We start from the raw sequence: 26,979 nt of genomic DNA on the forward strand, positions 1-26,979 counted from the left end.
CCGTTCTAAGCAGCAAAGTGTGCTACAGTTTAGCTTCAATTTAATTCAACACAATCTTTATTTCAGTTTGGTTTCTAAAGATTTTGAAGTCAAAATCCTATATTTCTTCACCCGGGGAAAAGCATTTACCTACAGAAGTGGAGAAGTGACTACCGATTTTTTTTTTCTGCATAGAAATTGATTAAGGTATTTGAAATAATCTGTTATCTCCGGAAACAAAACAAGCGGTCAGTATTTTTAAGGTAAGTAGACCAACTTATATGTCTACGTACGGTGCTAAATTTTAGTTAAAATTATAAGACTTAAACGTCTAAGAGTGAATTTTATGTTTTGAATTAAATTTTTAAACGGTAAAGAAAAGTAAACGTACGAATCCTAGCAGTAAATTATGTTGACTTCTTGTCAAAAGAAAAGTAAGGGATATATCTGAAATCGCTAAAGTAATTTATTAAAATGATTTGAGGGTAGATTTACGCTCGTTTTCTGCAAAGACCTGGCCCAGACACATTACATCAGCCCTGGTTTTAGACGCAACGAGTGTGCAAATAGTTTTATCAGCAATTTGTCGCTAGATTTTTTCCCGAAAATTCTGTTTACCTTTATTTGTAAAGTTTATTTTGAACATAAATACTTAAACTGTAGAATCACATCTTAACTCGCCGCAGAAAGAGAGCTCAATTCTTATAACGTTTTAGGAACTCTGCGATCCTGCGAATTTGTAAATATTGCATTACGCATTTATGACTTGAGTCAAAATGTTTTCTTGATTCTGTAGCTAAGTCAGCACGTTTGAAATTAATAATAGCTAAGCTAAACTCTTTTGTTCATTTTGAATATGAGTTGCGGGCCTTTACAAAAACACGACAGTAGCCCGCCACTTTGTGGAACATCTTTATCACCCGGTTTCTAAAAGGTTTTACGCTAAATATTAAACGGCGTCTGTCGGGTAGTGTTGTAATTTACGGTTCAAGTTTCAATTTTGCGTTCGATCAGAAATGCAAATATTCGGTGATTAACACTAGCGACATGTGAGGTATAGTAATTGTTTTTAATATTTTATGTGCTAAGTGGTATACAAATTGAAAAATTAGCATCTCAGTTTCAGAAAAAAGTCAATGATATTTCCGCAAAATTCTGTATCAAGGTAAAGCATATTTACAAAATGCAACAACAGGCAAGTTTTGAAGATATTTTTTGCACGATACTTAAGCTGAAAATACGAATCTGTTTGCTTTTGTCAACTTTAAAATATTTTTACGTCATCCATGTATGCATGCATGATGGGCTACACCAGAGAAGCAATGGGAACTAGCTTAGACAGAGCTTTCCGCCATCTTGTATCACAGTGCGTAATATGCTTTAATTCTGCATTTACGTGTCTATGTTTTAAAAATACTGGTTAAGGTTATTTGGGGTCTATGACACGATATTTCAATGCATTTGTTTCAAGTACAAATTCACTTTGAAAGTATAGGAAACCTTAAAGGGATACTGTCACAAGTTTCACCTTAAAAACTCAAGAGCCTAAAGACATATGGAAACTACGAATAGTGGTCCAATCTCTATGCAAGTGTACTGAAGCAATAAACAAGTGATATTATTGTGATGCCACCAGGAACATAATGTCTCAACTTGAAAAAGTCAAGACAAGTTTTGTCTATGTGGACTGGAAAAACACCTAAAAATTATTATGGCTCTCCTCTTTCTTAAAGGAACCTAGTCAGCCTCCGCCATTTTCGATGGCATCGAAATTATGAAAATTGCATGTTGAAGCAAAATCTCATTGCATTGCTGTAAGTTGTATTACTGGAAGTCTGTTTAATTACCTTTAACAGTTTCACTCATTTAGACACGGTCCCAGGGGGGGTACTCCGGCTTGTAAATAACGGGGATGATCGAATGGAGGCAAAACTCAGGACCCAAAAAAATCCCTAAGTCTTCCGACATTACCCAAAAAAATCCCTGGACCAAAATATAACCCCCCAAAAAATCCCTCGTGAAATTACCCCTAAATTGCCAGGAAGGGCAATAATATAACACAATGGAAGATCATAAAATTGAACGCTTGGTTTTTTATTCATCATACCATAAATACACCAAGGCCGTACCAAGGCACTTTAGTTCGTTTTTAATACCCAAAAAAATCCCCTATTTAAATCAAGTCACCCAAAAAGTACTTACCAAATTTTCCAATCCAAAAAAATCCCGGAATCGAAAATTTCAAACCCAAAAAAAATCCTTCGATCATCCCCGTCATTTACAAGCCGGAGTACCCCCCCCCCCCCCTGGGGACACGGTCCGGGTAAAATATAATACCGAAATTCTCGCATGTAAACAAAAGCAAAGGTGCTACTGACTAGGGTCCTTTAAACAACCATTTACTTTGTATCTCCATCTTGATGCACTAGGTGCATTTCACGTACGAAAAGACCTATTCGCCAATTTTAGTACTTTAAATTTTTTACACAAAAGCATTAAAATCCCCGTGACAGTGTCCCTTTAAAATAATAGTTTTCGAAGACTGAAAAACACCAAAGAAGTACCAATCTACCAATAAACCCGAAAATAAACAGTTATGACTGAGGAAGATAGATTTACGAAGAATATGACTGGATTTATGAAAACCAGGTTAGTGAAATTTTCACCGTTGTTAGAGCAAATCGACGTAAACGCGTTTTTTTCTCTTTCTCCAAAGTAGACGATATAAAAACTATAGTGAATGTCAGCCTTTTTTTCTCTCCTCCTCTCTCTCTTCTACCTTTCAGCGCTGTAGTTCATTTTTTTTCCTTTCTCGGCATGTTTTTAGGCCACATCGCAGTGTAATGTACTTGGTCAAAAACACTCAGGTCACCGGCTTTTCTTTGAACACGTTTTCATAAATCCAGTTATATATGATTTCAACAAAAACAACAACCAATACCTAATAATAAATACTCCTACTCTATATAACACCTTCCCCAACCCCTAGATGACTAGGTGGTCTTTGTCGATCTTCGACGGACGAACACACACATACAGTCACAATTGTATATGTTTGTATCTTGTAGATCAAACCTCACAATGTCGGATATTGACAATGAAATGGATACACGGTTTGAGGTCGGTTCTGTGTTCATAGTTATAGTATAAATCTAAACTTGGTTTAACATAACTCTGGAAATCTCCGAACACTTTCCAAGATTTTTGGAATGATTTAAAAGCCTGGTGGCCTGAGGAACTAACCCAAGGAACGTTAACTCGCGTTTTTCTTCTCCATTCTTTCATAGCATGGTGTACGTAATATCTTTTCAAACAATGAAGATGTTTTTTTTGCCTGTGTTATTTTTTCGTATTTTATCAGGAATTGGCAGAAACTATTAGGAACGAAAGCAAGCCAGGAACTCAAATGAATTCCCCAAGACACGAAGATAATCAAAAGGAAAAGATTAAGGCAACTAATTGAATACATCTTTGTTGTTAGAAATGTGACGATTAGTTTGTCTGTCCTAAGTGAGCGACAACATGTATACAGAAGGTATACGTATAGATCGATTGAGCATATCTTGGCCTTGTTTTACACTTTTAGAGGAAATGTCAAACGGATGTTTACCAGCTAGGAATAGTGAATGTTTTTTAAAGATGACAAATACCGATATGCGAAAGACAGCCGTATTTTTGATAGAACTTTGATATTATTGTTATATTCTTTCTATTACATTTCTAAAGCAGAAATTACTAGATTTTACGTCATAAAGCACAACTTCCCTCTAAATACTTACTGTTTAAAACTGATATCCTTGTTCCAGACGTGAAAATCTTGACAAAACCTTTATGACAAAAATACGAGACAAATTCATTGAACTTACAGGAAAAAGATCAAGAGATTCCAGTCAAAGAGAAGAATCCGCCCGAAAACATCACAGGAAATGAAGTGCGAGCACCTGTAAGTCAGATTCGTTTCTTTTTTTTTTTTTCATTAATAGAACGTTAAAAATGTACCGGCAAGTAACTAATGCACGCCTTCAATTGTAAACGTTTACTAAATAACAGAACAACCGGATAAATACGATGCATTACATGACAAGTCATCAATAGTTCAGCGTGGTTAAAACTGAAATGGAATACGAGTAACAGAAATTACATTACAAACTAAACTGAAACGACACAAACTGAAACCTAAACAAGAAGCTTAAAGAAGCTTAAAACTGGGCGGGAAATGACGTCCACATTAGAGATATCACATTGTTTGTGTTGTAATGAATTGGCCTTTCAGTGTATCGGTTTGAGACACTTTGAAAGATAATTGTAAAGGTGTAATTGTGATTTTTCTGAATTCTTTCGTGTTCGTCCTGTGGCGAAATTTTGATGATATTAGTTACCTTCAGTCTGAAAAGGCGATTCTTTTTGGACGGAGGTCATTTCGTATATTTTTGTATAGAAAGGACGTTTCGGTTGCCGGTAAGGTGCGGTTAGAGAAATTTTGAAAAAGGGTTTTAAATTTTCTAAGTCATTTTCATCGACGCTTTGTCAAGTTATTCATGACGTCGTGAAGTTCTTAGTGTATTATACAGGTCTATATATACATGTATGTCGGTACAACGTGAAAATGGTAGGTTTTTTTGGCCGTGGTTATTCTGTATATTCGATTAATATAAGGAGTTGTTTCAAAGGAGTAAAGACGGTTGTGCAAGTCATACAGAAGAAATGGAAAAGTTACTTTTGGTTTGCTTGATGGTGAGTGTGGTTGCGAGCTTAATGTAGGTAATCGTTGGCTGGTTTAGACGAAGGACAAAACGTGCGGTTGTGTGACTTGCTGGGAGAGAGACGCTTTTTTTTGGGTTTGTAAAAAAATTATGGGGAAGATGGATTATTATCATGGATTGTTGTCAGGCACAGTTAATGGCTAGAGTGTGAAATATTATGGAAATAGCAATATATAAGTAATATATTATATAGAGAGTACAATCATTGCTTTTCATTGCAATCACTAGCTGTGAGTACAGTTCATTGAGAGTTTTCATTTTAAATAAATAAAAAGTGTATTTCATTATGTAAGTCGAGTGACGTTTGGGCCGTGACGTTGTTAGACAAATCACATGGCTCTAGTTAACTTCAAGTGAGTTGCAGAATTTACAAACTGAAGACTTTTATCCTTGAAACAGAAGTACGCGATTGCGTATAGTTCGTGTGTCGATTAAGAACATTTTTATTTTAAAGCAGAAGGCAAATGGACTGAAGCAAGAAGTGTAATTCCTCTACAGATGTGAAGTATTAATAACTGCACGGCAGTTTGTTCTTTGGCTTTTTGTTTACTTTGTTTTATATTTTAGTTGCTTCGCGAGTGTGATGCATTACTCTGTAGAGGTGAAACGTCAGATCAGCTGATAAAGTTGAGTCAGAATCCATGGGTTTTGTTTGAACTATAATCGTTCTTGATAATTGTGAGATGGTTCTTTCTTGTGGATCCATTTCGTTAGTTGTTGCCTTTAATTCTTGTGTACTTGACTTGTTGTGAACCACGTATTTTCTTGCTCTGCAACTGAATAAAATGAGAGAAAGATCCTTTTAAGTTTTAGAACGAAGATAAGAAGATAAGTTGAGTTTGTAGGAGGCTAGTAAATTTCTTTAAGATGAAACCGGCTGACATTTAATATTTTGGTTATCAAGGACTGGATAGCAAATTGATTTTGTTAACAATAGTTAAGTGTCTGAGAATTATGTTGGAGATATAGAGACCTAGAGTTAAGGAATGGAATGGTGTTGTTGAAGGATAACTGCGTTAGAGTATTCCAAATATGTGAGGCAGCGGGGTATGCGAGGCGAGGCAGTGAGGCATGGGAGGCGTGTAATCCCAATAAAAGGTACAGTAAAATAGAATAAAAAAGGGGACCAACACAAAAATCAGAAATCAAATAAAATGCGCAACAAAGCACCTGTCCATATATGTGTCCGATAAAAGAGTGTGTACTGTAAAGCAACATTTAGCCCTATTCAGTACTGTCATCTACCATAGGGGGGGGGGGGGGAGGGGGCTTATATCCGGATGTTTTTTTGTTTCCATGTAAATGAGCTTATAACTGGACACGATTATAAGCAGGAGCACTTATAACCCTTATTTTTCGGTATGCGTTGATACTGTTGCATACACTGGTGCATCTAATATTAAGTTCCCAAGAAATTGTCAATTTACCACAAAGCTTCCCATACCTTTCACATCCTGATTGATATGCACGTAGCCACTAGTACTATCATCAGGTTACGGTATTTATTCAAATAAGCGCGGCGCTGTTTATTATATTTTTTGCGCCTTAAATGCAGCGCTTATTGGATCGCGAGTGTGGCGCTTATTAAAAAATTGGATGCGCTATCTGTATGGAAATTTTTTGGTGTCACCATTCGTCTACTCCCGGCACTTCCACAAAATGCCACTAAAATTGTAAGTAAGGCCTTCACAACGGAACTATGTATTGCAAGAATTCTGAATAGAGACCTTAAGGTAATTCCCTTGAAATAGAACTGCTCATAGATTTCCAACCAAACTTTGTCAGTTGGTTGTTTACCTTAAGGGAAGTTCAATTTTGAAATAAATCAAAGATCTCTTCGAGATATCGACTTTTTTGCATGAAGTTAGTATGAGTAGAAGGTTTATCCTGGGCATTGTTGTTCAAACATTTCATGGAAGAATGCAAACGTCTTTCAGTTCAAGCATTTTTTTTTATTTTCGCGGAGGATGTGCTGTATTTGTCAGTCGCGACGGCTGGGCACTTTGCAACTTTGGCTTGGTTAAAATGGTAAACTGACGTTTGCCTTAAATCGAAATAGCCTTTAGGGATATACAAACAAGAGGAAAACATAACTGGCAACACGTGAACAAAAGCAGATTTTAGCGAACAGATGAAATGCTTCCACACACAACAAGAAAAATTTTGTTCGAAACAACACAATGTGCTGCCCCCCTCCCCTCCATGGGTGGCCCCCATAGTAACAAAAATATCAATAACTTCGAGTCCAAATCAACATAACTTGATCTATTTATCATGCTGGAAAACACGGTGCAAAAATGTATTTTTCTTGGCGTTTACTGTCTTTTTATACCACAGCTTTGTGCATAACTTAATTCAAATTGCAGATTTTAGGAATGAGAAACTCCGTTAGCCTATAGCCTTCTCAGCCAGCAATCACTACCAAAGAGCTTTATCAATTTTAAGTCTGAAGCGGCTTAACATAAGATTCCAAACAAACCAACAACAAAAATCGCACTTGACATCAGCTTCATACATGTACCTGAAACTTTTCGATATTACTCTGATGCTCTACCATTATCAAAATTATCAAGGCATGCAAAATTATCAATGTTGGTTCAGTGGTATCTAAAAACATCATACAGTACTGCATTGGTAAGACCAGGTTCCAACTTTAAATCCCATCTCGAGCCTAATCCTTTTAGCTTACTATTTTAAAAGGCTAAATTTATAGAATCACTGCAAGTACCCACAATTACTAATACAAATTTAACTCAACATAATGTTCGCTAAGACGTAAATTTTTTTAAAAAAAGGTTAAAAGGCTATAATATGTACAAATAAAAACCGAACGTTTTTTACTATAACGTCTGTTTTCCACTTTTCTATATTAAAGGAATTTTTTGTAACATTATTATTAATCATTAAGTGAGAAAAAAAGATACAAAATCAAGAATTCTTTATTTTATTGTTGTAGAAGTTGGACCACATCATCCCCGATGTTTGTTGTTGATAATTCATGATTTAGACAAAAAAATCCCTTCTATTATCCCACCAGAGACAACAGGAAACCAAGTGATCTTTGGGGAATGGGAAAGGGACACTGTGTGCATCTTTAGTTCTCAAAGGGCCAATTACCTCAGCACCTACCCTTCAACGGAGTTTACACCCCACCTTACCCACCCCTACACATGGTCTAACAAAGAATTCAAACAATCGTTATCGCTTTTTGCTTCAAGTTGAACATCATATTGTTTCCAGCAGTTAGAAATATTGACATCTGACGCCCTATTTTTTTTATCAGAAAATAATATTTTGCTTAACTGAAGAAAAATGATTCATAACTCCCTCACAGAAGGAATTTTTCCTAAGACATCCCCCCCCAACCCCAACCTGAGGGAACCCTCTGGAAATCCAATTTAGCTTCATACCTTTCCTTACCGTTTTGGCCTTTGAGACCCCTCCCATCACCAGGAATTCCCAATCCCTTCTGTGGAGGAAGTATTGACATTTTCTGTAAACACAATTGAGAAATAAATTATAACATAAAACAGCCTTGCAATTAAATTCGGCACATGTGACTGGGCAAAAAGGCAACAGTTCACGCTGATATACTGCTAAATAATAGAGTGAGTAAAGCACTTTCTCTATGCAACATTTTGGTGTATTAGTTTAGTTCCACACTTCCAGTGGCAGTGAAAAAGCCAAACAATATTGGTTACCGTAACGATTTGATTTAGCGCCCTCCTTCCAATAAGCGCCCCCTTCCGAATAAGCGCCCCCCTTCGAATGTGTTTTTGTCAAGTAAGCGCCCCTATTCCAATAAGAGCCTCTATTCTAATAAGTGCCCCATTGTTATGAGCCTCTATTCTAATAACCCCCCCTATTGTGGATAACCACCCCTATTGAAGTCATTGATGCATTCTCGTTCCCAAAAGGATTGCGGCCTCTGGGGACGAAAATGTCATCAATGTCGAATAGATAAACTCACGAACATCCACCGTACCGAACATGTATATATTTACTGCTAAAATAAACAATTCTTTTAAAAGTAACTGAACTTTCAACAATTTGTTACTGACAGTTTCTGTTATTGTTAGTTATTTCAATATATATTTAAGTTCTGTTTTGAACGTTTGGTTTTTTCTCAAAAAATTAAATAAGTGCCCTGTCTCCATAAGCGCCCTTCCATGAGGTGCCAAAAGTAAATAAGCCCCCCGGGTGCTAAATCGAATCATTTCGGAAATACTATTAGCTGTGCACTTATGAGTTATGCAGGTGCACTGACATGAAAAGTGTATGCCAAAGCATCAACCAATTCATATCTAACCATAAAGTACTGCCGTCAATCTGTAGAAATTGTCCAACAGTTCATCGGCTTATTTAAACATAATACATATGGAAAATCTGCCATATAATGATTATCTGCTCACTCACAAGAATTGTGATAGCTGTCATTTGCATACTGTAGTGAAGCAAGTAATTAACTGAGACACCTTTCAATACTAGTAGAGAGGCTAATTTCTGTATTCTGAAGTTTGAATATCAAGTTTATAAATCATTTTAATGATTTATTTACTTGATATTCAATAATTAAAATTTTTAATGACCTTGACAATTGTAGTTAACACATCACAAGGTCAAATTATTTAAACAACAAAGACACAGAAGCACCATTTATCCCATTGACCTCAATAAAAAAATCGATTCAGCACTTGAAAATATTCAGTATAATTATTTATAAGGTGGTCAAGGCATGTCATTTTCAACTTCACTGGTTTTGATCAGACAGACTAACTAATGGTGAACTTCACTTCCATTTCATCTCTCCCTTCAGGATATCACCTCCATATGATTGACAGCAATAATAATATTAATAAATAAAATATACCAGAAGATATATCATGTTAATTAATAATTAGTGTTGGATACATGAAAAAGTTAAAAAAACTTGTATTGAAAATAATTAACTGGTTAGTAACAGCATACAATAACTGCTAGTAACACTTACCTATTCCTGCCTCCTCCTCAGGCGCGTCGATTTTCTTTCTCCGACGAAGCGAGAACAAAGCCAGCCCGAAGCCCTTGCGCGCCCATGTCCCCAAACAAGAGAGAGGTGTCTGGGTACGAGACCGTACCTGTTCTCTATTTTAAATAACGTTCCGGATAACAACTTTTCCATGGGTATCATGTGGAGCAACATGCCTGTGCTGTAAAGCCAAAATCTCTGTAAGCCATTGCCAACCCCATCGCCTTTATCTTCACACAAAAAGCAACCTTTTTCTCCCTTCATGTGAGCTAATACAGCCTTTCCAGATTTAGGTATGCAGATGATAGCAGCAGTGTTCCTTGCACCACTTTGTTCCCATCAGTTGTTGAAAATATTATAAACGTACTCCTTAAATAAACAAAAACAAAATTGAGTTATTGAAAAAACTTTTCAGTAATTTTCAGTAATAATAATGGGCCAATTAAGTCCATTACCACCACCCCATTAATACAATCACCTACCTATAATAATTATAAAGCCCCTTCAAGTTGACCTGAGCAAATGCTCAGTGTACCAGTCATTTTCTTGTTTAAAGAACACCTAGCTTTAATATTGTCACTTTGTGGCTCATTAGTGGCCACATGAATGGAATTACAATGTATTTATGATGAATGAGATGACTACATTGAATATATCAAACTCAAATGACAACACTACAGTGTGATATGATTCTGTTCTTATCTAAGACAGCTAATTAATATATTTTTTTTGCCTGATCATGTGGAATTACCACTTCAGATAATATGCGTAGAGACCTAGAATTAGATGGGATTCCAGCTGAGATCCTGCCTAGAACTAGTTAGGATCCCAGGTGGGATCCCCCTGGGATCAATGCACAGCTAAAATTCCATGTGGAATTAGCAGCAGGTATCTCGAGTGGGATCCCACCTGGAGTAATAAGCAGGATCCTAGGTGACACCCCACCCAGGTCATTTTAGAATCCTTTAGGCAGCATCCCACGTGGGATGAACATACAGCAACCCAAGAAGGACTCACACAATCTCACCTTGCATTTTTACGTGAGTTCACCTGTCAAACTGTCTTTTTAAATTTTCACAAGTCCAAATAACACCTTTAAAAAAACAAACGATTAAGTATAGTAAATATCTTGAAAGCACCACAATTGAGAAGGTAAGATAAAGAATTCATTTCACAGCTACCAACAATGTTATCATCCCTTATCCAGGGCTGTCATTAAGGGCTGTAACCCGTAACACCTGTTACGGCTGATCATGAGCTCACTCAATGTTACAGGTAAACATTTTGATTGGTGTTACTTTACAAGTTGCATTTAGAATGAAATGCTACGGGTGATAACTTCAATGTTTGGCTGCATAAAAACTTAATGACAGTCCTGCAAGTTATCGTCATCCACCTTTACACTTGGTTGGTATAAGTATTTTACAAAGGAGTTCCATGGTGGGAGAACATAAGAGGCAGGGGAGTCCCCCACTCACTTTCTCCCAGGTACCTGGGATTTTACTTTCTTTCACTTGCATAACAAGTGAATGGCCTGCTAATGCCTGAGGGGAAGGGAGGAAAAAAATCACTGGTCACAGTGCATACAAACAAAACAACACTAAACAAGAAACCCACTAAATGCAGTGAATTTTTCCACACACGAGTACTATGTATACACATGAACACAACACCAAAAAACCTTGCTGTAGTGATCTACAATTTACAGTTCTGTAATACCCATATTTTGAACGACGACTTCCACCGGGTTAGTAAAGACAGTCTATTATAAGGGGTCATACAGCAGGTCGTCACAAAAGTGCGAGGCAGCAAGGTGTGCGATCCGTTCTAGTAAGCCAGCTAAATAGCAGATCAGTTAGCTTAAATATAGCACTCCGCTTAACCTTTTCATTTGGAGTAGGGATTTTTGCCTCATATACCTCGCTGGCGCATGTTTTGAGCAAACATGTTATTTTTAATGCTCATGATGGCTATATCTGCGATTTTAACAAGCAATTTGACCATAGGGCTGCTTCTTCGGGCTAAACAGTAAACGCTATAATTTACATTTTTTTGCTCTGAGTTCAAACTGTGACCTCTGTACTGTTAATGTGGTTTCACAAGATGCGGTTTCATCTCGGAATCAAATTCATTTAAAAACCGGAATGAACTCATTCGGGAATGACTTGACTTTTGTCTTGGTATCATGTAAACAGATAGAGTGAAATATATCGGGATGGGATTAACTTGTTCCGGAATGAGTCATTCATGAATCATGTAAACAGGCCCTAAAACTCTCACACAGCAGCAAACCGCCAGGTTTTTTCTTTTTAAAGAACAAATTGCTTGTATCGGTGTATGACCAATATTCAATAGGCTATCGGTTTTTAAACAACTTCATTCCATTTCGTAGCAGATCTATATGTAGCGACTATAATGGGAGCATGCACCATCATGAACTTAGGCAACTATTTTTAGCCATGCAATATCAGCTTCATGCAGTTTCAAAAATTATTTCCGTTTTGTAGCAAGTTCCCCGAGCTTATAAACAGATTTGAAGCAAACGGATATCAGTAACAATTAACCCTCTTTATCTTTATATCACCTTCAATGTTGCACACAACAGAGATTTTGGCCTCCAAAAAGCGAACAAAGGGTAAAAGAAATATATTAAGCTTATTTCAGTAATTTTCTGGCCAAACAAAACCAGATTTAGCAAACACAGCCAAAAACGTAAACCACGCATTTTTTCCAAAAATATACATAATGCAATGCCGATAAAATGCTCTTAAAGAACCAAAAACAATAACCCGACGACCATTGCTTTGAGTATTCTTACTTCACTAAACAGTTCAAGTTGTTTTAATCGGATCGCCGGTCCAAAATCAAAGCGAAAGCTGGCAATAAAGGTCAATAAACATAGGAACGCGCAAACTACATTCTACTATAAACACATGTCATACCTGAACTCGTCTCTCATCACCGTCTGCCTTCAATGCACAGCCTAATTCAACCTCCTCTCACAAGAAATTCTTCCTGTCATCCTTACAAAATTCCTTTTCAGTTCATTTGGATTCCAAACGCACATTCAGGCTGCGACTCGCCATTCTCGTCCCCAGAGTCCACGATCCCTCTAGTCTCCACCGGTCAAATATGTCCGCTATTATTCAAAATGGTGTTTTTTGAACAACTTTTTCAATCTTTTCGTCCCGAAAACTTCGCATTCACCTGCTTCCTCCCCTGTCATCCAACTCATTCCTAGCGTTCCTCCTAATTCTACACAACATAACATGACGTCTCTCCTTTTCCTTCAAAATATACGCAAAAAACAAAACCCTCATTAACGAAACAACAGGGAGAATGAGGTATAAATTGTATAATGAGCTACCGAATCTATGAACTGGACTAAACGCCCAGTTAATAAACAAACTATAGAAACTTACATTTGTTACGGTGCCGGGAAAAGACAATACACTGAAAATTACACTGAAATCCTTATGGCACGCGATAAACACTGGCTCCGCTGATGAAATAACGTCTAAATTTTGCAACGAATTTCAAAAACTGTCCCACTATGCGGAAAAAAATTAACATAACTGCCGACAACTGCCGAGTCGGACATGCTGGCATATCACATGCAAACTAAATACAATGAAATTAAACACAATGAAATATACAAAAGAGGCGTTAATGATCCTACAAAAAATATTGGTTACAATCCGAAAAAAAATGCATCGATACACCTTAACAACTGATCGATTTCGAGTCAGTGTTCTGCTTTTCGTAGTAATGAAAGCTGGTGATCACTCGATCGTAATAAAATTCAAAATTAAACCGAACCAACTTCGACTATGAGGAAAAGTGATTTAGGAGCACGTTATTTCATTCATTCTCCTGTTTGAGTAAGTTTTGTTTTAAGATTCTACTGGAATTATTCAGATTCTTAAAGTTGCATGTACGCTATCATATGTCTTTTTTTTGTAGGAAAACACAGAAAGTTGTGATAAAAATGACAGCCATGCTCCGAAAGAACCAAAGGACAGCGAAGATGAAGTAAGAGCGATATTATTACGGGCGTTTTTATGCATGGATTATTAGTATTAGCTTCAGCTTCTTGCATCTTTGTTTTTTAAATCCATGCTGGTATTTCCTCAGTCATGTTTGCTTAAACTGTCTAAAACAGAACAGGACTAGAGTAATCAATTTGGCGTAGAACATGTAACAATTCGCAAACAAAAGTAAAATTCGATCGTGAATACCGTAAGATTATAATATTTATTTTACAGGCATTGGTGGATAAGTCAATTGATGAAACTCCAAGCCAACAGGAGAACGGGATCGAAAGGAACGTAAGTAAAAAAAAAAAACACTTGCATATGAAAGAAAGAAGTGGTATTTTGAGATTGAGGTGGACGAGCCGGAACCACGTACAAGGTATTATGACCCAGATACATATGCTTAGTAAAAACTTGGCTCTATAGGTCAGAATACGTGGTAATTTTTATTTCGTGGTAATTATATTTGTATTGTCCCTTCCCTTTCCCTTTGGAATCTGTTGTTTGATTCAACACTTCCTGGTGTCGCGACATTATAGGAAGACTAAGAGCCAAGTTAATATGACAATTCATGTTGAGTAAAGCTCAACACTGAAGAAGGGCCCAACAAACACTTTCGCAATTTTTTGCTAGCGAAAAAACTTACATTTGGACACGAGTACACGACCATGTTCTGTCTTTAATATGACTCCTGTATTTTACTCCTAGAATTCCTTTCTCGACAAATATTTGAGTGAAAGCGAGCCAGAGGGTGAGAAATCAGAAGATCAAAAACAAGAGGAAAAGCAAGTTGAAAGGTAGGATACCCTTAGAAAACTGATGTCTGCTGACTCAAAAACACATGGCGCAAAGCTTCGTAAAAAAATGCTAACATTGGGCATACATGCAAGAGACTACTTCATTTTAGATTATAGAATAAGATAGTGAGTTTTTCTCACAAAAAACCATTGCGTTCAAATGATACGTAAATAAAGATTACTCCATGGAAAATGCGCGCGTACGATTTTTATTCACGAGTTGAATAGAATCAGAAAACGAAAGAGTGAGTTTTCTGATACAACTCAACGATTTGATCAGCAGGGATTTGCTACAGCAAATACATAAGAAGAACCAAGAAAGATTTAATACTGCTCGACGTTTCGGAGTAAAGCAAACTGGTCAATAATTGTCCTTTTTGGTATGAAAATTCGTAAACAACGGTGTATCTCACATGTGGAATTGCTTTAATCCATTCTTTCCATTCTTTTATCTCTGCAGAAAGCCGGTTAAAAAGAAACCACAAAAGAAAGCTAACAAAACCAAGAACGGAAGAGAGCTTAAACAGCGCAAACGCTCCATGAGATGGAAAGACTTAAGACTTGTTGTTGGAGATGACAGGTAAAAAGGGACTATTCCCGACCCTCCCGACCCTTACAGCAGGTAACCAGAATAACGTAGGCACGCAATGCGTGTAAGTGTCATTTTTTCCCCGGTGGAAAAATTGGGAGTGAGCTGAGAGAAATGTGATGGCTTTTTTTGTTAGTACAAAAATCCTAAACAATAAGGGTCAAGCTAAAACAATGGAAGTTGAAATTAAACATAGGCTCAGGTCGTCTTATTATCAAAAAAAATTATTATTTTTTTCAACTCGCTCCATAAACTGCCAAAAAAACCCTGGACCTGACCAACATTTTTGCTTAACAGACTGAACAAGCTAGTTCAAACAATTTAGGTGGTTTTGTTTCCCCTTGTTACAGTGATGAAGAGGAGAAGGAGGTTATAACGCCGCCGCAACCTAAAGTAAAACAAAATCGCAAAGAAAGGTAAAGGAAGTTAAGTCATAAATTCATTAACTTTTACAGTCTCAGTATGTTGCACCTAGGCTTTTATAGATTGTGCTAGCATAATTTTTGGCATAATTGGAGCTAAAAAGCATAATTTGTGAAACGAGCACTGCCACGGCATAATTAGCAATTTTTAGCACTTTTTGGAGCATAAATTCATAAAATGTAGTAAATATGGTGTACTTTCTACAGAAATAAATGAAATTTAGGTAGTTTGTTCTTGCAATGCGTGTTTTAGCTATACAATTGTGATTGTTAAGTCGTTGGAGGCATTTTACAAACGGTTTAGAGATGCGAGCAGCTAATTTGGACAGCTGACGGCCGTGATAAACTGCCATAAACACAAATAAATTTACAACAACAGTTTATTTAAAAAACATCATAATTTGGTGTCGTTATTGCGCACCTCTATGTATAGAATCTACGTCATTTTGTGAGCATAATTTCGGAAATCAGAAGCATAATTTGGGAATTCTGGCATAATTTTTGCATAATTTGGCAAAATTTTGAGCACTGCTAGTAGCATAATATGCCACTTTTAGGAGCACAATCTATAAAAGCCTAGTTGCACCTCCAATAGCTATAAAATGAGAGAAAAATCCTGTTTATTCTAGACAAACGTCTTAAGAGATGACGCATGCAAGATATTGCGCTTTTAATTTTTCTTTTCTTTGTTTAAAATTGTAACTTAACTGCAACTGTAATAACGCTGTAACTGACACTGGAACACTGTATTTCAGTTATTGATCTTGTTCTTTTTTGCATATCTATGTACCTCGATTTCGACTCAGTCCATAAACACACAAAGAAAAAACTTGGCCAATATTCCGCCATCTCTACCTCACGCTTGGTCAATAACCCATATATAATATGAACTGAAGTCATTTGACTTAATTTCACGCAGCTCTGCTCTTCAACATCTGCTTGTTATATTCAAAATTTTACTAATTCATGGTTTATCCATTTATTTAACAAGCCGGAACAACAGGCAAAACGTACACAGACGGTCAACAGTTCCCAGAATTCCAACCGAGCAGGCGGAGAGTTCGACCGAGAGTGAAGAAGAGGACGATAGAGTGCTGGACGGAAAAGTGGTGAGCCCGCTATACAGCCAGCGGTGGAAGTTGGAATAAAGACAGTGATAATGAATAAAAAAATGATAAAAACAACAAGAAATAATAAAGGATTAAATACCATGTTTTAAGGACACGGGACAAAGCTCCATCGTTTCTGTTTATATTTACTTTTTCTCGATTATAAATTAATTTATTATAAAACGGATGACGAATCAATTTTCAACTTCACGACAACACGGGCAGGCTAAGTTATCTAGGCGTCATTTGTTTCCAAGTGGCTAAATAATCAAAGTCACTGTGAAACAAGATCGCAGACAACATTTCAAACGAAAAACCTGCAAAAAACGTCATTTTTCTTACTTTTATTTGCCTTTACTTTAGACTTTTGTTTCCCTGCCTTCAATGACTTGTGATAATATTCTTTCTCTGTTTTGCAGAGTGTAGCTGATCTTCCCTCAGAATATTGGCAAATACAAAGGCTTGTCAAGTTTTTAAAGGTAAGAACATTTGCTTCTTTGCAATTCTTACGTTTCTCTAAATCCAATTTTACTTAAACTGTCTTTTTTTTCAGATTGGTAACCAAGTCGCCACGGTCATCACGCTATGCGGCCTTACGGACTTCAACTTAACTCAAGAGATGGTTCAGATGGCTATTAGAGATGTTAACGGACTAACAATCCTCGTTAATATTCTAAGAACCGACCACGTAAACTGTCAGGTATGAAGATCAGACGCGTTCCCAGTCGCTCTTGAGAAGGATTTGAATAGAACGCATTGCATCAAGGGAAGGCATAACAAAAATCACCCACCCTTCCCAGCCTGCCCCACAGCCTTCACCATGACATCAGTTCTGCCCAGTCTTTCATCACCTTCGAGAACAAATAAGTAGGGACTGGGAACGAGTCTGTATGTTGATCGATTAAGTTTCAGATGAAACGGATCATACTTACAACATTCACAAATCTTTTTCGCTGGTTTCTTTAACAAAGAGCAAGAAAATGCAGGCGCAACGTTTTAATTTCTTGTTGTTCGTTTTCCAAACTTCTTTGCCAATCAAATCAAAAAGCAAACAACCGCATTTACAACTTCTTGACATCTTTCTGTAATGAAAGAGCAATCAACCACACGCGCAACCTTTTTTTGGTTTCCTGAACGTTTAAGCCAAACAAAGAGCAAGCAACCGCACGCACAACATTTTAGCAAAAAGTGATTGTATTACGGTTAGACGGTGTTCTCCTTCTTAAGTTCTCTTTAAGCCGACTTTCAGTTTTGGATATATCCCTTCTTCCATTTTACACATGTCAGGCTTGACATTATTATTTTCCTTTCTGAATAACGCTATAATAATCTGTTGATAATTCACTGTCCTCTGTTTTTAGGTTGGTGCCTTAAAGGTCCTTCAACAGTTGACTTTAAATAGCAAATACAACAGGCGAGCAATTATTAGCATGGGAGGTAACTGATCAACGTTAAATTTCTCCTAACAATGTCAATACATAATCACTTACACTTGTCAGGAGAATTTAGGAATATCATCTAGTATCATAGGCTTGCAATGCGTGCAGAGAGCAAAATGTTTCTTTCAATTCCATTGGAAGTTGCCTCGATGATTAAAGCAATTCCCTTAACCATTACTATACGAAATGCGTGGAGATCAGTATGGAGAATTTAGGATTTCGTTTCATGTTTTTAGGCGTTCAGATCCTGGCGAATCTCATCACTGATGGTCCACAGGAAGTCCAAAGCTTAGCTGCAGCTAATCTGGCAAACATGGCGAAATCCAGCCTTGGAAGAAATATTCTGAAAAGACATGGAGGAATACAAAAATTGGTGAGTCCTGGAAAAAAGTTAACTATAAAGTTCGGGACATACTAGGCGACAAATGGCAGCGACAGGTCTCTGCGACAAGTCGCTCCGTATGTAGTTTTTCAAAGCAAGTCGCTGCTGTCACACGAAGCAACATGTTGCAGTAACTTGTCCCCACGACGTGTTGCAGCGACTTGTCGCCTAGTGTGTCCCGACCTTAAGGCATCTCAGCTTAGGGAGCTGGAGTTGATTATAAGAGCAGATTCGTCCCCAATCTTCCCTTGCATACAAGACAATTGTAGGACGTAAGAGATGATGACAAGGATTGAAAATTATTCTTCCTCTCTTGCCCGGCGTGCAAGAGAAATAAATTTTACTTTCCAGGCAGCTGGAAATGAGTCACACCATGGCTAATGGTTGGAGTGTTCGATAGCCAGTGTTACTCCGAGATTCGAATCTTTCCTTTGATTTATCTTGTGTTGTGTTGTTGGGCTCGAGTGCCTCCATCCTCCCTCCACCCAGTCAGGTATAAACGGGTGTTATTATAAAGTTGTTGGAATAAACCTGACAAAATACTGCGAAGGAACTTGCGATTAACCTCTCACTCGGGGAAACATACAATTATTTCTGAATTTCAGAAGAATACATTTCTCGTTGAATATCTTAGCTATTTTTTCTTCTAAATAATGTTGTTCTCCTTTTGTGTTAGGTCGATCTACTGGATTACGAAGACGGACAAACACGAGGCTCTGGCAGGAGATGCTCTGATAACCGGTCCCCAGGCCAAGGCGGATCAGATTTGGAAGTTGCACGTAATGCAGCACTTGCGCTTTGGAGTTGCAGCAAGAGCACGCGCAGTAGGTGTGTATTGTCACGTGTGTGTTTACCATAAGTACGTGATGTAGACAAGTAGCAAAGATGCAAGCGGACAACAGATACAGTAAAGGAGAAAAATTACCTATTTGGGTCTGACGCTTGTCTGAGCCTGCAAGCCTCGTGCGAGGCGTTGCTAAGCAGTTCAACATACACATATAGCACTTCTTCGACATGATAACAACTATCCTTGCTTTCTCTCCTTCGCTTACCGGAATCGTGCGCGAAAAAATGTCCTCAGGCTAATTGAAATAAGTTCAAAGGTTTTGTTGTTTTGTCGTTCCCTTTCAGCACTCATTGAAAATTTAAAACGCTTTTATTTGTAGAATTGAGAGTTTTAGTTGCTTACTCTTTTGACGTAGATCAGCAATTTTCAAGGCTGGTAGTGTACCGCTTCTTGCCAAACTCATCAAACTGGACAAAGAAGAGTTCCTCGTCCCTATTGTAGGACTTGCTCAAGAGTGTGCAGTGGAGGTAATTCTCAAGAAAAGCAGTAGAAGTTGTATCCTGGGTGTCACAGGTTTCTCTTGCGCGGCTTCCGCGCGGTGTCGGTCATGTCTTTATTGTGATGTAACAAACAAGACTAGTGGAACAAGCGTCCATTTTTAAATAATTTGAACTGATTAACATTATCACATCCAGTACAACCCTGATGATAACAGATAAAACTTTTGAAACTCAGCAGCCATTTCTATATATATCACATGTACCCGATTCAGTTGCGTATTACCGCTTCGCCGCTCGTGGCGACGACCTTCGGCCGCCGAATAGTAATCCGCCGCGCGCGAGAAAAATTCTCTGGTACTCGGGGTATAAAAGTCGACACAATGGCATATAATAAGAGTATCAGCTTGCGTAGCCAGGTACATTGTTGCTTAACCGTGCCGAAGGTAAAATTACGAGAGTGCAGCATTCACTTCCCGGCCAGGGTCGTGACATGCGAACCTCTCCAGTTGTTTAGGCAAAAGCTTGGCCACGCAGGCTTTAACAGTATAGACACTACAGCTACACAGCTAGAGACAACACTGAGACGCCCATGTATGCATTTTATTATGACGTCACGCTATACATTATGTCATCGCTGAGCTATCGAAGGGGGGGATTTTGTACACTTCCAGACTGTTATTTTCCAGGTATTGTTTTAATAGCCTGCAAATAGTAGCATGTTGCCACTAGAAACTTGCAGTTCTCGTGTTAGATCGGTTTTGTATTCGATGGCTATTTTAAAACCATTTCGCCTAAAATTATGAGGTATAGTGGTTTTAATGTGTATAAAAATGTTCATTTTGACCGAATTTTGTCCTTTTTTTATTTCCAGTCTCGTTTTAGAGAAGCTTTCTATAAGGAAAACATGATAACGGCGATAGTTCGTCGCTTGGTGACTGACAACGAAGAGCTTCAAGGTTACTGCGCCAACGCCATATTCAAGGTAAGTTCATTTTTAACTTGTGTCAAACGCGGGAAATCGTGTAATCCGTACCAAGCGCAAGAAAACTTGTAACTCGTGTCAAGCGCGGGGAAACATGTAGCCCGTGCCAAGCGCGGGAAAACTTGCAACCCGTGCCAAGCGCGGGAAAACTTGCAACCCGTGCCAAGCGCGGGAAAACTTGCAACCCGTGCCAAGCGCGCAAAAACTTCAAGTGTCAAGTGTAACTCGTGTCAAGCACGGGAAAACATGTAGCCCGTGCCAAGGGCAGGAAAACGTGTGACCCGTGCCAGCAAGGTAAAACTTGCGTGTGCCAAGGTACGATTGGTTTAATTTGTAAATCAGTCATTGGAGAAAAACGTTCAATTTTGTATTAACAAGAACTGTTGAAGTAAATTCTGACAGAAGAGACCTGAATGAAAATCCAGTCTATGATAAACCGCTTATCGTTTAGCTGTTATTTTCCCGCCAATTTCTTGGCAGTGCGCTGAGGACGAACAGACGAGAAAGGCGGTATATGACTGCGGTGGCCTGGATACGCTTGTCTCACTTCTTTCCCGCCAAGATAACAAGAAGCTGCTGGCAGCCGTGACCGGTGCTATCTGGAAATGCGCAATCAGCGAATACAATGTTAGAAGGCAAGTTTGCTTGTACTTGAAATCAATTTGGAGTTTGTGACCTCTAGAGGAACTATATTCTTAGTAAGAATGTAATGAATTACACTAAGATATATACTAGTCTGGTTTTCTTTTCAAACCTTTTCAGGCTTATGGAAGTCAAAGCCTTAGAGACCCTTATTAAGCTTCTTCAGGGTGAAGAAGAAGGAGGAGATGAACTGCCTGAGCAAGTAAGTATCGGAATACACCCTAACCCAGTCATATATCACGTAGCGTGAATTTACAATAAAGTTTTTGATTTTGAAACAATGATTTGTTAAAAAAGGAAACTTTTGACGTCATGTTACGAAACACGCATAGCAAGCTAGACAGACTAGTCGTCTTTGAGATAGAAGCCTGAAACAAAGGCATCTCAGCCGTTTAAGAAAGGCCAGAACTGGCCAGACACAACAACTAAATGATTTTGAATTTGCTCCTGTCAATTAAGGTTCAACTCCACATTGTTGGAGCCATTGGAGAAATTGCCAAAGATCCCAAAGGTCCACTGGAGGTGTTGAGATGCAAAGGTTGTAAGACACTTGTGAACATCCTGAACATTCCAAACGAGGAGCTTACTGGCACAGCGGCAAAAGCCATTGCAGCATGTGCAGTGGATAGTAGCTGTCGGGCGTAAGTAGTTGGAAAGTTGATGGGGCGTTTCTCAATACAATAGGGGGAAGGCGTCGCTGTCAACCTCGTACCCAGGGCCTTCGTTCCTCTTTGCCAGCGGTCGGGAAACGAGCGACCCTGGAAAGCTCTGATTAGAAATCCGAAAATGTCGGATTTCCGGTTGAATTCAAAAGAATGACCCAACGAACTTCTTGGTGTAACAGTTTTACTCCAGGCCATTTCTATTGTTTTCAAAATCTATCAAAATCCATCCTGCAACGGCACTTTTGAGAGTCGCTCGTTTCGTCAAGCTTGCGAAGTATGAAACGAAAACTCGAGGTACGAGATTGGCATCGGTGTAAACAACGACTATTGTAACTGGGAGTGTTTTAACCGTGTACTCATTTCAATAAACGCCTGGAGAAGTCCAGCTTCTAGATTAAAGAGTCGGAAAGAGACTATGTCACGGGGATTTCGCAGTTTTTTTGGTCTAAACAGTTCTGAAATAAGTGGTAGGCAACTTTACCCATGAAAAACATTGTCTTTGAACATTTAACAGAAGATATATAACCTTTATTTGGGGATAGAAATAACACTTCGGCTATAGATTTCGATTTTTTGAAGGCGCGACAAAACAACTTGAAAACGTTGGCTAACGTTTTCAAATCAGTGCAATCCAATTTTCATCCGAGCCATCCGCTGCCAAACGCGCTTTTTAATAAACAGTTTTAGTGCTCTAATATGGCAACTGTTAATAAAAATGGATCATTTCCTACGGAACAATTATAAATTTGGGCTGTTCAAAAATCTGTTAAAATCGGTCACACAGTCCCTTTAATGCTGTACATTTATTACTTTGTTTATGGTTTTCAGAGTTTTCAACAGACTAGAAGGGCTAAGATTATTATGGTCACTTATGAAGTCAAAAAACAATAAGGCAAGTACAGGTCTCACTGATAGTTTGACAGTTACAATTTTCGACAAAATGCTACATTTGTTGTAGATAACATTGATGTACTCTTTTGCAATATACAGGTTGTTGCCGGGGCAGCCTGGGCCGTATACAGACTGATGCAGGACACGCCGGTATAAAATAAATTGTGTATTACCTAACACTAACATTCTTAAGGAGACCCGCGGTGGTTAACTGCATGCATCCTCAGATAAGTCTGTTGCAGATGATTATGAATTATGGCCTGCTTGTAAATAAGCGGCCCTGTTTAGCAGTCATTATGTTTCATTAGTTCTCGTTGCCCCAGTTGAAAGTACAGTATTATATTATCATGATCACGAAAAAAAGTTACCACTTTTTTACTGCTTTATATTTTTAATTTACCTAACACAGAGTGTATAATTACAGGAAGCCTGGGAAACTGCTCGATCTTTTGTAGGGGGCCTGGACCTGACTGTTCGGTTGCTCAAGTCTGATGATTTAGAAGTAAGCGCGTCTCTTGATTTTTCTACATCTAGTGTTTTGTATGTTGTTGTTATTATCTAAGCATCAACAAGTGCATTTATTAGGAACAAATTAAAGGGTATGATTGAAACTTGATATCCGAGTTTAATGGTCGCCAGCTAAACAACAACATAAGTAATCTACAGAATGCGCGCCAAGAGACAGAAGTGCCACACTTTCGCAACTTTAAATCTCGGAGCCCTGTTAACTCTATACAACAGTAAATCATCATCATCATCGTCATCATCATCATCATCATCATCATCATCATCATCATCATCATCATCATCATCATCGATTCCTTCATCCAGGGCGGACATAGAGCGAGAATTTATAGGGACACTGTTACGAGCTTCACTTCAAAAGTTTAAGAGCCTAAAGACGTATAGAAATCTACGAATAGTGGTCCAGTTTTGTTCAAAGTTACTATGCCAGTATACTGAAGCTATAAACAAGTTATATTTATGTGATACCATCAGGAACTTTTGATTTCAACTTGAAAAGGTTAGGCTGACTTTTTCAAGTTATGCCCTTGTGGCCTGGAAAACAGCTAAACAACGTACAACGGCTCCCATCTTCCTTTAACACAATCGATTGGCTTTATATCTTCGCCTTGATGTTCTAGATGCATTTCGTGTACCAGCAAGAGAACTTTGAAGCAGAAAAAATCCCAGTGACAGTGTCCCTTTTAAACTCTCTTCACCAGTCTCTGTCGCGCCCAACAGTGGAAGCCTTGACCAAAGTTCTTAATCCGAACATTCTGTTATTCTTTCTTCATCGTACGTCTCGGTCCATGTCTCTCTCGGTCGCCCCTGGGATGAGATCTTTTTTCAGTTCGCCGGATACACATTACCAATCCACTTCCACAGCAGTAAATCACTGCGAGAAATTTAAAGTAGGGTTTTGAATGGTCGTTACGTCTGCTGTATCCTTAACCTGAACTGTGTTCGTTATTCGTTTACTATTTATTAGTTCCCTTCTTAAAAGGAATCCCGCTTTAGTAGAAAACACTGTGTCAGACGAGTCACGATTCATAATTTTCTTAAACACGAAACCACACCAACCAAACGCACTCTTAAAATGTATTGAAAACGTTTTCAGGTTCTGACCAGCGCATGTGCAGTAATATCAATCGTGGCGTGTGATTCAGAGAACTTAGGAGTCATCACAGATTATGAGGTTGTTTCTCACTTGGCTCAACTCACACATATGGTAAGAATGTCAGCTGTTTAATATGACATTGATTTATAAGACAGTCCGTCAATTGAGCGCTAGGAAGTACCTAGTAGTGAAACGACAGAAGTTATAAGAGGTGTTTCCTTAGAGGGAAAGCTGTGGCAATAAGCTTGTTGACATATTAGTAAAATAGTTGCTTATGAATTTCTGGTAAGGCTGATGGCATAAACTATATGTTCTGTCGTCGGTTTAGGGACTGTTTTCGTTTTATCATTGTTTCTATATCATTTGCTCCGATCTGTATACAGTCAACTCTCTCTAAGACGGACAGGACACCGTCGGGACCGGCCCCAACTGTCCGTCTTATAGAGGTGTCCGCCTTATAGAGAGTCGAGGTAACGTGGCACCAGAAATTTTGAGACGATAAAGCTAAACGGCTATGCACAACGAATACACGTCTGTTTTAGTCGCTTACGTTAGCAAAACCTATAAAGTGGAACAAAAATAATATCAGAGATTCGACTTGTTGTTAATAACAAACGGTGATACTGTAAGTAGAAAACTAAATCTACAAGTTTAAGCAGAGAAGTTATGCGTTTTAGCGGATCGTTTTTGGTAAATTTGGTATTCTAAAGGCGCTGACTTACTTTGCTATATGTCGATAACAAGTTTTGAAGTATTATTCACGAAAAAATAACTTTTAGTGCCTGTCCGTTGGCGGTTTCAAAGTGTCCATTGTCCGTCTTAGAGAGGTGTCCGTCTTACAGAGAGTTTTGTTACAGTAAAATGACTGAAAAACGGCAGGGACCATAACCAGCTGTCCGTCTTATAGAGGTGTCCGTCTTATAGAGGTGTCCGTTAAGAGAGAGTTGACTGTATTCATTATCAGTGTGAAAGTGACTAAAAGGGTAAACACTATTATGTGCCTATCTCAGTTCCCGCCACCTTGGAATTCCCTCTTCCCCTTTCCCTTTTCTCCCACATCACGCCCCCTTTCTCCCGGTCTCCCACCCTCCTGTCCCCTAAACTAGCTGATTTATATTTAACAAAGAAGGTTTTTTCGTTGTTAGACTGATATTGTTCTGAGGCGCCACCTAGCTGAAGCTATCGCCATGTGCAGCAAATGGGGCAACAACGCCAAACGATTTTCAGAGGAAGGCGCAGTAAAGCCCATGGTAGAGTACTTAGGATCACATGACATTATAGTACAGCGGTCGGCAATGCGGGCTCTCGAGCAGCTGGGGAAGAGCCCTGAGAGCTGTATCACAATGCATCGCAGTGGAGTTGTCAAGGTAACGCTCCAAGTTCAAAATACTAACTCTCCTTACTGATTCAACAAGTTTCGTGTTAAAATTTGCTCTGCAAAAAGCAACCGACCGATGCTTTGATAAGCAAGGGCTGCCAGCGAAAATGTGATTTTTTTCTAGAACATATTTTACCTGCCAATCCTCTCTAAAAACCTTTTTTCCCCAAATATAATTAATTAATCAATCAATCAATCAATCAATCAGTCAGTCAGCCGGACAATTAATCAGTCGGTCAGTCAGTCAATCAATTAATCAATGACACTGTGTGTACCTGCCTGTCTGTCAATCAGATTGTTAAACTAATTAGAAGACAGCAGAGACTGATAGACAGACAGTTTGATCGATCAATTTACTTATCTATCGATCAATAAAATAAATGAATATCTAACCAGTCACGCGTTTTTGGTTTATTTTCCTCAGCTGTTGCTGGAGATGATTGGCTCAGAGGATGCTGGCTTACAGGAGGCTGCCGCGGGGTGTCTGTTAAACATGAGACAACTTGCAATGGCTAATGAACGCGCAAGATACGAGAAAGAAACGAACAGTAACTTGGAAGCTGATTCTGATTGAGATTTTTTTATAAACACGTGTTTAACAGAGCACGAGAAAAGCACTGGATATCACACGATTTTAAATCGCATTGAGCACAAATAGAGTTTTGTAGATCGAGCTCAATAACTACTATGTATTGTCTTCTTTGTAGTTTTATTAAAAACGAGTGGCGATTGTCTGAAATCAAGGCCTCAGGGTTATAGCATAACTCTCATTGTCATTTCATAACGCTTTTTTTGTATCAAAACACAGAAACCTACAGTCTTGGACAATTTAAATGTAAAATGAAGACCACCCCTACAGTCCCCCATTTAAATTTTAGAGAAAATGGCGCGTTTTCACCATCGATCTCAGAATTTATTTAGTTTTGTCGAAAACATGAGTTTTTAAGGCTAAAATGGGAAATTTCCATACCCTGTGTTGGAGAAGTTTTTT

At 38.3% G+C, this 26,979-nt stretch overlaps 1 protein-coding gene across 6 annotated transcripts; it reads left to right on the forward strand.

Annotated features, from left to right (window-relative positions):
- Positions 1 to 3: 3 nt before the first annotated feature.
- LOC144629474 (outer dynein arm-docking complex subunit 2-like) lies at positions 4 to 26,727 on the forward strand. Of its 6 annotated transcripts, none has more exons than XM_078487681.1 (26): positions 4 to 242; positions 3,048 to 3,099; positions 3,341 to 3,430; positions 3,848 to 3,922; positions 13,714 to 13,782; positions 14,016 to 14,078; positions 14,493 to 14,581; positions 15,042 to 15,161; positions 15,521 to 15,586; positions 16,584 to 16,701; positions 17,121 to 17,180; positions 17,255 to 17,401; positions 18,063 to 18,138; positions 18,377 to 18,513; positions 19,199 to 19,350; positions 19,725 to 19,836; positions 20,681 to 20,791; positions 21,272 to 21,426; positions 21,554 to 21,635; positions 21,893 to 22,074; positions 22,927 to 22,990; positions 23,089 to 23,139; positions 23,414 to 23,491; positions 24,611 to 24,721; positions 25,756 to 25,977; positions 26,413 to 26,727. In XM_078487681.1, the coding sequence occupies exons 2-26, from the start codon at positions 3,061 to 3,063 to the stop codon at positions 26,560 to 26,562; spliced, it is 2,619 nt and encodes an 872-aa protein (XP_078343807.1). In that variant the 5' UTR covers positions 4 to 242; positions 3,048 to 3,060; the 3' UTR covers positions 26,563 to 26,727. The 6 variants fall into 6 exon arrangements, with proteins under 6 accessions (XP_078343807.1, XP_078343809.1, XP_078343805.1 ...); XM_078487679.1 differs by lacking the exon at positions 4 to 242 and adding an exon at positions 1,750 to 1,793; XM_078487683.1 differs by lacking the exon at positions 3,341 to 3,430.
- Positions 26,728 to 26,979: the final 252 nt, after the last annotated feature.

Source organism: Oculina patagonica, chromosome 11, assembly GCF_052425735.1.
Source record: "Oculina patagonica isolate OP01 chromosome 11, crgOcupat, whole genome shotgun sequence".
In the NCBI taxonomy this organism is placed as follows: domain Eukaryota; kingdom Metazoa; phylum Cnidaria; class Anthozoa; order Scleractinia; family Oculinidae; genus Oculina; species Oculina patagonica.

Bases quoted from the DNA above. Each gene is read 5' to 3' on its own strand.
- LOC144629474 (XM_078487679.1), top strand. From the start codon at position 1,765: ATGTTGAAGCAAAATCTCATTGCATTGCT. The intron at 14,582-15,041 runs GTAGGATACCCT...TTATCTCTGCAG, and splicing joins GAGGAAAAGCAAGTTGAAAG to AAAGCCGGTTAAAAAGAAAC. The intron at 16,702-17,120 runs GTGAGCCCGCTA...TCTGTTTTGCAG, and splicing joins GAGTGCTGGACGGAAAAGTG to AGTGTAGCTGATCTTCCCTC.